General features: G+C 35.0%; 1 protein-coding gene across 1 annotated transcript in view; it reads right to left on the reverse strand.

Moving 5' to 3' along the window:
• Positions 1-13,678, reverse strand: part of nub (nubbin) — a 44,756-nt gene that overhangs the window by 25,513 nt on the left and 5,565 nt on the right. Inside the window, exon 2 of the mRNA XM_068295491.1 lies at positions 9,134-10,032. Within this exon, the coding sequence (XP_068151592.1) occupies positions 9,134-9,929 (796 nt within the window). The 5' untranslated portion in view covers positions 9,930-10,032. The remainder of the gene's footprint in view (positions 1-9,133; positions 10,033-13,678) is intronic.

Genomic DNA, 13,678 nt, shown 5'->3' on the forward strand with positions numbered 1-13,678 from the left:
TAATTGAGTAATTAAATTTTTGACTTAACTGCATATATATTTTGGAGAAAATTGCTAAATTCCTAAGATAAGCCTAACTATAAATGAAAGTGTCCAACAAGCTTTAGCTTTTAATCAGATAACTATGAAAGTACTTTGAAAGTAAAGTAATTGTTTTGTAATAAACAAATACTTGAAAATATAAATTTGTACTGCAACGTAATTGCCCCACATAAACGCCACCATCTACCAATGTCCATCAGCAACAGCAACAGCAAATCGCCAGCATAATTGAAGCTCAAAGTAAATCGCATTCACATATGTATGTGAGATGAGTCCCCCACAGTCCACGGTATTTGCAGCATTACCAATATCAGTGCCAAACACTGAACGAGATAGGTGCTCAGTGCTCAGTCTTAAAAGTAAGGTGCATATTATTAAGCCAAAGGATTTATGACACTTGAAAGCGGGCAGCAACATCTACACGGAAAGTGAATTGAATGCATGAATGGAGGGAAAAATGAGGCGCAGCTAAAACACAGAAAAATCGTTGAACATGGCGGCAGGATGGGCGGGGTGGAAGGATGAGGGGAAGACAAGTTGTGTGCGCACGTTGGACCTGTGCCCGACCAACATCACAGTACCGAACCACGTCCGCCAATCTCCGAAAGACCAAAGTCATGGGAACTCTTTGTTGCTCGTACGTTTCCATTTAATTTGCATGGATCGTGCGGACGTCGTACGTAAGACTGACGACTTGGTATTACCTGCCTATACTCCCCATTCGGTCACCTCACCCCCGTCTACGCTGCGGCTACTTTGTGAGTTGTTGGTTGCTGAAGACACAGCAAAAAAAAGAAGAAGGACGCGAGTCATCATCATAATCAACTTGCAATGGCGGCGGCATCGAGTGCTGCTGCTGCTGCTGCTGCTGCCGCTGCTGCTGCCTCTCTGAAAGCCTATCATTATGATTATGACGAATATTACTTTTGTATATAACTTTTACGTTCAGCCTCAACTCGATCGATGTAGCACCGCAGAGCACAACAGAACGAGTGCGCACACGAGCAACATGTTGCTGTTTTTGGCTTTTTGCATGTTGCCTGGAAGATTGGTTTTGAATTCACTGAGAGTCAGGGAGTAGTCGTCTTAGCCTAAGATCTGGCCTTAACACAGAAGCGACCTCTCCTCTCCACAATGGAGGGCGTGTTGGCAGCCAACAATAACAACAACAACAACTACAACAGATGCATATCTGAAATTAGTTTTGGCAACCCTTCGTTGTAGTTTTTTTTTTTTTTTTTTTCTTTTCTTTTTGTTTTTGTTTGGTCTTCAATTCTTCCCTCTACTCTTGTCTCTGGCCTCTAATCTTTTCATCATCAAATTGTAACTATTATCAAACGCTAGATGTCGCTGCTGTTTGCCCGTCTGTCGGTTTATTTGCAATTGAATGAATCATTTTATAGCCCCCGTCTGGATCTGAATGAAGTTGTTAACAAACCAAACAACAGCAGCAACAAACAAAAAAAAAAAAAAAAGAAAAGAGTTATTAACTGATATTGTTGTTCGCCACTGTCTGTGGGCAAGTTTTGTAGACAAGTGTCAGACAGTTCGAGTTTAATGACAATTTTATGCTCTTAACTACGTCAGCAAAGTTGACCGATTTAGATTATTGGACGCATTTCAGGTCACATTTATTAGTTTTGGGAAGAAGAGTTACAAAAGTTCCATTCACGAGGAGAAGTAGTGCTAAAAATATTCTACATCTGTTGCTTATGATTCGCTGTGCCTCATTGTGACAAGTCGTAGGAAGTAAAGAATCTTTGTTTTTAAGTCCCACCAAGAAATACAACATTTTCTGGTCACATACTGGATGATGATATACAATAAATACTATTTGAATATTTTTATATATAATTAACTTTTCTTTTTCTTCTGAAATTCTTAGTATAACCCGTTAACCATATAAAAGGAACTCTATAAAAAGAGTTCCTTATTTGGCCATCTTATGAATGAAAGAAATACATACACACATACATACATATGCTTGTCGAGCCCTCTCTGGACCATTTTGCGATGTGATAATAACGAAAACAAATAACTCTTATTTAACTTATTTAAATCAGACAAGAGTAACACCGACCAAACGATTTGAATCAAAACAATTAATAAAACGACAAAAAGGTTCTCATTATACATGAAAATATATTGAAAAATGATGTTTTGCCACCTTTTCACAAACTGCTTTTAAAGAACTATCGAAATTCGTTTTGAATACCTTTTCTCTCCTCTTTTAAATACAAAGTAAGACCGCTAGCAAGTGCCATGGCTTAACGGTTTGACTACTACCCTCAAAAAAGTAGTTGTCTTGGTTCGTTGATGTGTTGATGTTTTTGTCTGCGTCTCAACTGAAAATGTGTTGAAAAGTAATAAAAATGTTGGCACAATTTTTATCACCGCAAGAGAGCGCTGGCGTTAAAAATTTTGTTCAACGGCTGGTCAAGTGAAGTCTTACCGGCCGCCTCATAAATGTCGACGTCATGTGGTTTTATTTGAAGTTCTTTTTCTTTCTTTTCTTTTTTGCATGATGGAGGGAACTGCTGGGGAAGGAATGGAGAGGATTGTTTTACGTCGTCTGCATCGGCGCCTCCTGTTAAATGGTAAACGCTAAATGCTTGAAGGTCAGTCAGTTTAGTTGGGCGGGGGGGAAACAAAAGAATCAAGGATTTTTGCCGCCTTGAATGAATTTGATTTTTCGCTTTGGTTCTTGAATTATGAATTCAAAATTAATACCAAGAACTGTCTAAGCAATCGCTACCGAAGAGACCGACAACTTACCTTGGCTTCTTTTGTGTGTGTGGGGCCATTAATCTTACGCTTTTGGTAGTCAGGTAGGTCCTCTAGACCTATGCCAGCTTCTGCTCCTACTCCTTCGGCTGCTGCTCCTGCTGCTGTTGTTGTTGTTGTTCCTTTTTCGGAGACTCAATTTGCCAGCTAACTGTAAAAAAAGGCTTCTTCATCTCTCTAACGCCTCAAGAAACTTTAGTTAATTGTGTTCCCAGGAAATGAAGGAACACTGCTCGAGACGGAGATAGGAATTGCCCGAAAACCTAATTTGCCTACGCGCGGTTGTTTTTAGCAAAGTCAATTAAATTGTTTTCGACCATAGGCACCACTGTGGTTCCAAGTCATAAATATTATTGCAACAAAAAAGCAACAAAAATATAATCTAACTTATGTTATAGTTAACGGTTTTTTTATTTTTCAAAAAAATTTGATTGAATTGTTTAAAAACCTTTTTTTATATGTTTAGATGTAGATTAACTTTGAAGGTAAATCTTAGGAAACTGCTTTTTCAGGTAATAAGTGAATATCTCTTAAGGCAACAATTTCACTTGACTTCACTCAGTTTTAGTCCCGTGTGAAGTTTGATTTCTGATTGAGTTAACCACTGTGCAGCAATTTAATTTGAGCGTCTTCTCTGGGGTCTACCAGTTGATAATTTTGGCAAATTTTCAAAAGAACAACATGAGAATAACATATCCGGCTGACTGAACCGAAACTAAACCAAATTGAACCAAACTTTCTTTAATAGGGGCATCCAACTGCAATTTTCCATACTTATGTATGACAAGAGCCAACGAAACAGAAACTGAAAGCCATCTCAGAGGCAATTTGAATCCTGCCTCTGTCTCTGTCTGTCTCTCACTCGACTCAGTCTGACCCTTAAAGTTTTAAATTATGATTAAGTATGATCATCTCTGGTGGGTACAATATAGGATCTGTTGAATAATAATAAAAAGCGGAAATGCTAATGATAGGGTTTGCGGACCAAACAGAAGAAACATATCCTGGAACAGCTTGAAACAAAACGAAACTTATGTTCTTTGAACAAATTTATAGTTCTTGTGTCTCTGAAATTATTATTTATGCATATAATTTACACAAACAAAACAAAAACAAAAACATCTGCTCCTCTGTGGTTTTATTTTCCAAAGAAAAGGCACAGAGGGAGAGAGAGAGAAGAATTCTTTTCCTTTGGGACGTAGGCAAATTTTTGCAGCAAAATGAAATATCACGTCTCAACTTTATTATTGCTAATTGGCTTGGGGTGCAAATTAAATTGAGGTACCATCGACTCTTATGAGTTACGAGCTTTGAGTTTCTGCAGAAAAGCAGAAACAGATTCTTAAAAAGGTCTGTACTCTCCGGCCGGCCGCTGATCGAAAGCGGCGCCATTCATTGCTTTAATTCGGTAACGTAGCACAGATTTACCATTTTTTATGGTAAACACTTCAACTCTTTGGCCATTGGCCAAAGCAATCATATGAAACAGAAACAAAACAGCCAACGCGTTGCAAAATTTAACTGCCCGAACGTGTTGTTGGAAGGTGGCGAAAAATGCAGATGTACTTCTAGGCAATGCAGTATTTCTGAGTCACTCAATAGACTCACATCAATGTTAACTTAATTATTATTATATTTTTAGTACATTCTACTTAGCTTAAGGTGAAATAACAAGAAGATTAGATTAGAGTGTTAAGATGTTTAATTTTAGTATCATAAATTGGAAAAAACAATTTCAAAGTTTGAAATGACTAATGATTTGGAGATATTCTGTTAGACGGTTTAAGGATTGAAGATTTAAAAAACCGCTAAAGAGTTAAGAAACCCATTTAGGACTCAGACCTCTTGTTTCTTCTCTAAAAGCTCACAAAAGTGTTTTTCTAGTTATAAATGTTTTGGGTGATCGTCAAAAAAAGAAAGAAATCGAATGGTTATCGATAATCCATAAATGGTGATCGATAAACCGGCCTGACTATAACAAAATAAGGATAATATAAACAGGCAATATTAATGCATACCCCATTTAGTAGATCCTAAACGGACACTTACTAAAGAGAGATCAAGCAATAGAATGAATATCGGATTACATTTTTACAAATAATCAATATGTGTTATCGTTTATCGTTAATCGAATTCAAGGAAATGAGCTGAGGTGGTAGATATAAATAATAGTTTTTTAGGAAGCAATTCCAGAAAACAGATTGATAACTTATGAAAATTAATTGTTTAAGATGGTCAATCTAAATCGAGTTACATTAATTACTCTCGTTAAATTTGATTAACTTGGCTCAAGAAAACCGAAAAAAATAACTCAAACTATTGGTTTTGCACTTTATCTTTATGGGGGCTTACGCTCTGCTTTTTTGAGCGCCAAAAATGAAATGGTTTGCATTTTTCCCACACAACCTAAGCAAATTCCCATGGACTAAGCATGCATAATTTTAATTTATTTGTAGCAACCAATAAAACTAAAAAGCTGAAAATGAACCAAAGCAGAAAAACATACACACACACACACACACACACACACACAAAAACCGAAAAAAACAACATCGAAGACTAAGAGTTGAGGAATATTTATGGAAATACCTTCGGGGCGGAGCTCCCGAATTGCGAAAACGTTGATCAAATTTTGCCAGATAAGCGACGAAGACGAAGAGGTTGATGGTGATGGGTTATGGTTTTGGTCAGGGCATCTCTTAGATTGCCTAAAGCAGGCAGCGTGACTTCGTGATGAACGGGTAAAAAATTTAAAGACTAAAAAGAAGTAATTCTTTTCTCATTAAATTTGATTATAAAATTTGTTATTTTTTCAATTAATGTGAAGATTAATAAGCAATGTTTTTTTTTTCATAACGAACAAAGAACAGTGCTTACTGTGGCAATAAAAACTGCCTTCAAAATGTCCTTTGAAGCACTAATTATCAGTGTTGGTCAACAAAGTGTTAGTGAATGCACGAATCTTAAGAAATCGAAGCTGTGTCTGAAGCCAGTGCAAAACTCGTGTTAAAGATCTCTGCATAGACTCATCTCTAGGACTATACAAAGCTCATATGCATGCCGGCGAGACTTTTCTCTCTCTCCCATCCTCTTTTGTCTCCATCTCGCTCTGATTTGTGTGTGTGTGTATGTGTGTCTGTCTGTCGGTTTTTGGTGGAGTCATCATCAGTGGTTCAAGGCAGGAGTCGAAGTTGGATACGAAGGCGGCTGCCTTACAACGTCATCAGTTTTTGAAGGCGTTGCCCAAAGAGCAACCGCGCAGAAGACTGTGGGAACTCATATTGCATGCTGCACACATACAACTCACCCAAAGTCATCTGACTCTCGTCTTTCAGCCTCTCTCCGCTCAAACGATATCGTGCTTTTGAAATCTGCATTTTTGACTGCACAGAAAACGATGTCTGCAAACGTTGCAACTCGTTTGCATTTCGCTTTTTTTTTATTTTTCGTTAAGCCTTCTACACAGATTGGCTGGGCCATAATCTTTTTGCCTGCTTGCAACTTGAACTTGCCTCAGCTTCAGCCTCTATACACTTGATGAATAACTGTGGCGGCAGCAGCAGCAGCAGCAGCAGCCTGAATTTGACGGTAGTCGTGCTTTGGTTATAAAAATTGAAGCCGCCATTAAATTCTGACAGTTGTCAGGCTTTACTTAAGCAGTTGGGCATGAGACTTCAAAATGGTAAGAAAATGGTATCTTGGCTATAGTTGGCAGGTATTGCAGGAAGAGGAACAGAGCGGTTGGCCAAAAGATACAGATGGGAAAACTGCTGCTTAATGGCTAATCTGTCCCACTCCATCTCTCTCTTTCTCTCTCTCTCTCTCTGGGTAAATGTGTTTAGTGATCACTTTTAGTTTAGTAAACTAATTTTCTAGTCAGCAATTTGTAACATGAAATTGTCGTAAGTTAGTTGCTTACTGAAGGGCAAGTAATAGAGAAACCAATGCCAAGCGAAAGTTGGGATAATTTAATGAAACCAAACCAAATTAAAATTCAATTTTCCCTAACGATCCTCAGGTTACCATCATTTGAAATCTGAATAACTCCACTTTACATCCCAATTATACTATTTATAACGAGTTTTCATTCTTCCAAACATCAAACTATTGAAAAGTAATCGATGAATATAACAATAACAAAATGGACTTTATATACCCAAATCAAACGATATGATGGATCTGAATTCTGCCTTATATGCCCTCAATTCAATTTTTTTTTTTTCCAAAAATGCCACTACCGAAGGGTTGTTTGAATTTTCAAAGCATTTTGTATCAAAAAACTCATGACAAACTATAAGAATGCCCTTTCAAAGCAATTAAAACCACAACTCCACCTACTTTTCTGTTCAAATTCCAACTCGGAATGCTAATTATCATGTCAAAAAAAAAAATATATATTATTCATAATTCTTTATTATTCTTCAACGCTTTCAATAGAAAATCATTAATAACTAAGCAGTAGGTAAAAAAGGAAGGTGTTATAATCATGCGTCAAAGGCGTTGGTAGCAAACCTTAATTTAACACTCTTCACAAAGTCGATGTGGAGAGGTGTCAAAAGTATTTCCCTGTAGTCTCAGCCGCACTTCTCTCTTGAGACCTGTCCATGCCCCACCTGCTTTTCGTGTAACAAATTGCCAAGCAGCACGTGGATAATTGATGAGCGGCATCAGCATCAGACTGCACCCAACATTTTACATAGACAAAACGAATAGAAAGAATAGACAGCATCAGGCCCAGTCCCCCAGCTCAATGTCTTAGCTTCCACCTCAAAACGTTTCTCGCTTAGCCATTTGGCATCATTTCAATTGCCAACTAATTTGAATATAATTTCCTCTGCCAAATGACTTAATCCTTTTTTTTAGGGTGAAAAAAAAAACTTTTATGCAAATCATTTTTTAATAGCTCAAAACGAAAGAGATGAAACCATGAAAGCGAAATGAACTGGGGCGAGAATGTCTTGCTTTTGTCCAGACGTTGATTGCTTTAGCTTTACCTATTGTATGATCGGACGCCGTCTTCTTTTTTTTATGACTTTTGATTATTATTAAAAATGATAAATGAAGATGAGTTCTCGTCCACAGAGCAGAAGCAGATTGCAGTAGCAATTTGAACTCATCAAGCAAAGTTTTTGAGTGCTTTGAGTGATAGGTTTAAAGCTACCGGCGAGACAAAAAGAATATCTGACAAACAATATCAGTTAAAAATATTTCAAAAAAATTATCCAAGTTTGCATAATAATATCAAATATACCACCACTAGCTTTGAATGTCCACGACTTGTCGAATTGTCCTTGTATAATTTAGTTATGTAAGTATATTTTTAGACACTGAACTTTTAACTTTTAACTAATGAAAACAAAGTAGTCCTAATGTAAGTACAGCCCTTTTTCGATCGATGGCAACTGTATCGATATCAACTCTGTTATATCGATAACAAATTAAGATTCAAATCGGATGTTCTCTTCCCTTCTAAAAGCTTAACCAATTACTTTGCCTACTTCACTACCAATATGGTTCTTATTAATAATTTTTACCAGCGATTTGAATGAATCTGAAAAGTGTTTATAGTTCAAACAAAATTAAATATCTTCCTATTAGTTGCTGTACATCAAAGACAACTTAATACTTTTATATACTCTTAGTTTCATTCACAATTCGTATATGTACATACATATATTGACCCCCAACTGAGCGTTGTCATTCATGAATAAAGTTTTAAAAACCGCAGCTCAGCATGGTGATCATTATCATGGTTCGTGACATCAGTAGCGCCTCCAAATGATATACTTATACATACATATATATATAAATGGATAATTTTTTTATATACATATATATAACTTGATTTCTTTGTTGTATCATTAAGCCTCTGTATCTGCTCTGTGTCTGCTCGATTTTTGATTTTAATGAAAATTATCTTGTTGTTGTCTGCACGCAACAACATGAATGAATAAGTGAATATGAAATGTGAATGATATTCTGAAAGCCAAAGAAAATTTACATACTTAGCCCTAAGAGGCTAAAGGAAGTGATATCATTTTGATCCAAAAAAAAAAGAGATACATAACCGGATGTAAAATTAATTATAATTTATAAAAATTGTGCAAATTTAAATTATATATGCAAAAATAATTGAGTGAGGTTAAAAAGCAAAGACACTAAAAATCAATTAGGTTTAAAACAAATAATAAGAAACAAATCTTTAGTTTATCATTTTAAGAACTTTTGTGCCTCACCTCTTTGTTAAATTGCAGCTGCAGCTGCCAAAATAATCATAAAAAAATATGAAAACAAGATCAAAACTTACCGCCAGCAGCATTTTGCATGTCGTCATCATTGGCGGCAACTGTTGCAGTTGTTGTTGGCGCCTGTAATATTGTTGTTGTTGGTGTTGCTGATGCTGTTGCTGTCGTTGTTGTTGTGATTGGCGTGGCCAATGATGCAGTTGCCTCAGGCAAATCATCATTTTGTTGTAATGCAACTAATGAGGCGGCAAAATTGACGTGTTGCTGCGGTGTGAAATTGAAGAGCGAAGATGTTGCTGCTGCTGCAGCAGCAGCAGATTGAGTTGTTGGCTCGCTTTTAATTGTTTGTTGTTGTTGTTGTTGCTGTTGCTGTTGCCAGTACTCGGCAGCAATCAAATGTTGCAGACTTTGTGTAGGCAAATGTTGGCCAAAAAGATTACTCAAATGTTGCAATGGCGTGCTACTGGCAACATGTTGTTGCAGCAAATGTTGCTGCAGCAGCAACTGTTGTTGTTGATGCTGCTGTTGTTGTTGCTGCTGAAGTTGTTGCTGCTGCTGCTGTGGTCCATAATGCGAATGATGATGGTGATGATGATGATGATGATAGAGCAATGCATTCGCTGCATTGCCACTCTCATTGGCCTCGCCATTGTGTTTGTATTTGCTTGTTGTTGTTGGCGTTGACATTGTGTTGTTGCTCTTGTTTTTGTTGCTGCCACTGCTCGGGGGATTGCTGTCGACACTATGACTTCTTTGATTTGTGTTGCAAAGTAAATTGGATTTGTATTCAAGTAACATGCTAGCAACCTTTTGCTTATATTGATGTTGCTGATAATAATTTGCTAGCAACAATGGCATAATAATAATTTTTCCTAGCTAACTGTGCCAACATTAGAGGCAACAGCAGCAGCATGAGCATAGCCAAAGTGTCTTCCGATAAGTCCAGGTTGATGGTTTCCCTCTACATTAAAGGCAGAATATGACTAATTAATAAAAAACTTATTAAAGCTTTGGAAATTTTAAGTATTTAAAGTTTTCGAATGGTGGTAAAATCCATTTTGAAACAAAAACGAACTCAAAGCTCAACAACGCGGATAATCGAAATCAAATTGAATAGTAGGAAAACCCGCTGTTTGAGTACTTACAAATTAATTAAATCTTGAAATGAAAACTTTCAACAACATGAAGAAAAGTACCTAAGTTATTTGATAAGAAATTTATATTTATAACAACTAAAATTTAGGAACTTGAAAATAGATCTAGAAAATAGATTTTCTTTACCCATTATTAAAACTGTAGATTAAATATTTAAAAAAAGTAATTAATAATCTACTAGAAACGAAGTGAAAACATTGCTAAAAACCAAAAGACTCTTCTCTTTCTCAACTTTTGAATTATCTTTCATCACTCCAAAAGAATTTTTTTATAATTTTGCACTTTGTTGACCTTTCAAATTTTGTTTTTGTTGTATGGTTTAATTTTCTTAGTTTAAAAAATTTGATTTTTAATTTTTCTCTTTGAAATTAAAATTCAAGCCTAGACTTTTTAAATCGCATTTTCAGCTTAAACACATATAAATATATTTATGCAAACTCATCATCTGGCACGCAAAGTTTGATGGACATGTGAACTTGTTTCACTCTACCCCATTCCATTTCCCCATCCCATCTCCCTCCCACCATGTTTATTCTGCCGCCATAATCTGCTACTGCTGCTCTAACACTATTTTTTGTCATTTTAATTAGTTCAATTTCATATTTTCACCTGACAACAAACAGGCACAGGCACAGGCAGCAACAACAATTGGTAATAACATGACCATGACTTGACTTGAAAATTAAAATCGGAAAATGCTTAATCATTGTTACTTTTGTTTAGCTTATCGGAAGAGGCACACAACGAGCAAAAGGGAAGAGAGAGGAAGGGGGGATAAAACGAAAAAGAAGAAGTCTGTCAAACGGTAGTCAGAGTCAGCATTGAGGCAATTGAACTGAATATACATAATCGGTCGAACAATAGTCACAGACAAGACATGGAGCCAAAGCAGAAGAATACAAAAGGCAAAAGACACAATCTTGCACATACACTGAAAGAAATTTGCAGTGCAAATTGAACCAAGTTATATGTGAACACATAGGCTAAAGATGTTTATAAGTTTTGGGAAGCTTTTATAAAAAATAAAAGTGTCATTTAGCAGTTCCTTACATAACAATTTTCCTATCTTTGCTCTATTTAATTAAAAATTTGTAAAAAATTGAAATGTAAAAACTATTTTTTTTACATATTGCAGTCAAAAACCAAACGTTATTCTGATAGATATATGTAGAATCATCTGTGGCTAATCTCATTAAATTTGTTGGGAAATAAAGTTCTTTGCCATGATTTCCAATTTCTTTGAGTACAAAGATATACTCATTTCGAAAACTTATGAAATAAAAAGTAAATCTCTACCAGATGTAAAAATATTGCCCAACAGTATTTTTTTCAAGTGTATCAATTGATTTTACAAGCAAACATAAGGCTGATTGTAGCATTTAACATCTCCCCTGCATAACAAAAAACAAACTTGTCTTCAACTCGTACATCGCTTCGCACTTTTTTTTCTCTTCATAATAATTACAAGTCATCTACCTGATGTTTTTGACCATTTAAGCTACAAAACTAGCAACAACCACATTAAAGAGAGTGAAAAAGAAGGGGGCAAATACGATGGACAGTAGCCCTCAGACACGATGGGCAATCATATAAAAATAAATAATCATAATAATAATAATAATCGTAGACCAAAAAACACAAATTTCCATTCTTCTAGACTAATACCATTTAAATTGTGCGTAGCCAAAGAGCCCAAAGTCATGTTCTATTATTAAACAGAGGAAGAGGAAGATGATGAGATTGAAAAATTGATACAGGTATGTATACATACATAAACCTATGTGAGCAGATCGATATCAAACGAAAAGTGCAACGGAAATGTCAAGAAAAAAATGCCACAAAATGACAAGGCCAAATTTTCAATTTTATGCTAACAAATTTTACTGATGCCTAAGCTTATTAAAGTCGAAAGAAATTATTAAGAGCAACTATTTCAAATGGTTGGACAGTTAACAGTTTAAGCAGATGAATTTCATCTATATAAATATTCCGATCTATACCAAGCTGTATTTAATAGGAAAAACGTAATTACTAGTAATTACTTGTATGTGGAATTTCATGAATTTCTATTCTGACTTAAAATCTTTGAGATATTAACTAGCCATATTCGTTACCACTATCATTTAACTTATATGTATTAACATTACCATTACCATAAAAGTCAAATCCAATTCTCGTAGTTTTTCAATTCCTTGTGTTATCTAAGTCCACTCGCCTTAAGTACTATTAATCTAATCTACCTAACTGCTTTATGCGATTGCCATTTAAAAAACTAATTACTTGGTGATGATAGGCGATATTTATAGTACTTAAAAACCTTCAATATGGAAAATAGAAATAATATCCTTCAAGTAAAGTACTTCTCTTGTAGTTTCGAATTTAATAATTACTTACTTAATTATAAATAACATTGTTATAAATACTAAATGAAGTAGAAAGGTATATTGTCAAGTGCTTGGTATCTAGATTGTTGACATGAATAAATAACTATGTAAATAAATAACATTTTTAACTAGTAAGAATGTAGTCCAATTACAAGTACTTAAAGCTGGATAGCTCATAGTATTTTCTTTACAAATTAAAATTAGTCTACACTGAAATTGCTAACCTTTAAATAAATAAATATTTAAATAAATATTTTAGTAATTAAAAACTTAAAGACAACAAATTTTACTTAAATTTGAATTAAAAATGACTTAAAAAATGTAATGTTCGTATTATCTCTATACACATTTTTAATTCACATTACGTTTAGTTTATTTAAAATTAAATTGGTTGATAAAAATTATTTACAGATAAGGATTTTGGTATTAATGTTATCTAGAAATTAACATTTCCTAAGAAATTGAAAATCCCGTTCTTTAGTAGCCCTAATAATGACTAACTCTTTAACTAAGAAGTGTACTTCCCCCTTCCTGTTTTCAAAGACTCTTATATAAGATAAGTACTTGAGTACATACATCAATATTTTCCAAACCCCATTGACTAGCCACGTGATAATCATTAATTACGCCAGCGTCTGTTTCTTGGGAAAAGAGAAATAAAAAATTTTTGTTCGAAAAAAAAAAAAAATAAAATAAAACGTCTGTCCATAAATTTCATATACAAAAAGAAAAAAAAAAAACACACAAACCAATAACAATTAGAAAATTGTCACCAACAAACACACAACAACAATGGAGTGCCATTCATTTAGTCAATTACAGTAGAACCTGCCTAGTTAAGAGGGGCAACCAACTGCCTACTAACCGTGTGTGTGTGTGTTATCACGACTTGGCGATATCGTTACCAAATGGAAATGAGTCAAAGCAAAACAAAGAAGCAAAAATAGCAGGCAATCCGTTATGCATATCAATACAAGGCAATCAGTAAATTTTTGGCTAATTATTATTGAGCTGAAATTGGGTTAATTTGTCTTAGTTTGTAAGTCAAAATTGTTTCATTTGCAAGTA

This window comes from Drosophila tropicalis, unplaced genomic scaffold, assembly GCF_018151085.1.
Source record: "Drosophila tropicalis isolate 14030-0801.00 unplaced genomic scaffold, ASM1815108v1 contig_845, whole genome shotgun sequence".
NCBI classification, from domain to species: Eukaryota; Metazoa; Arthropoda; class Insecta; order Diptera; family Drosophilidae; genus Drosophila; species Drosophila tropicalis.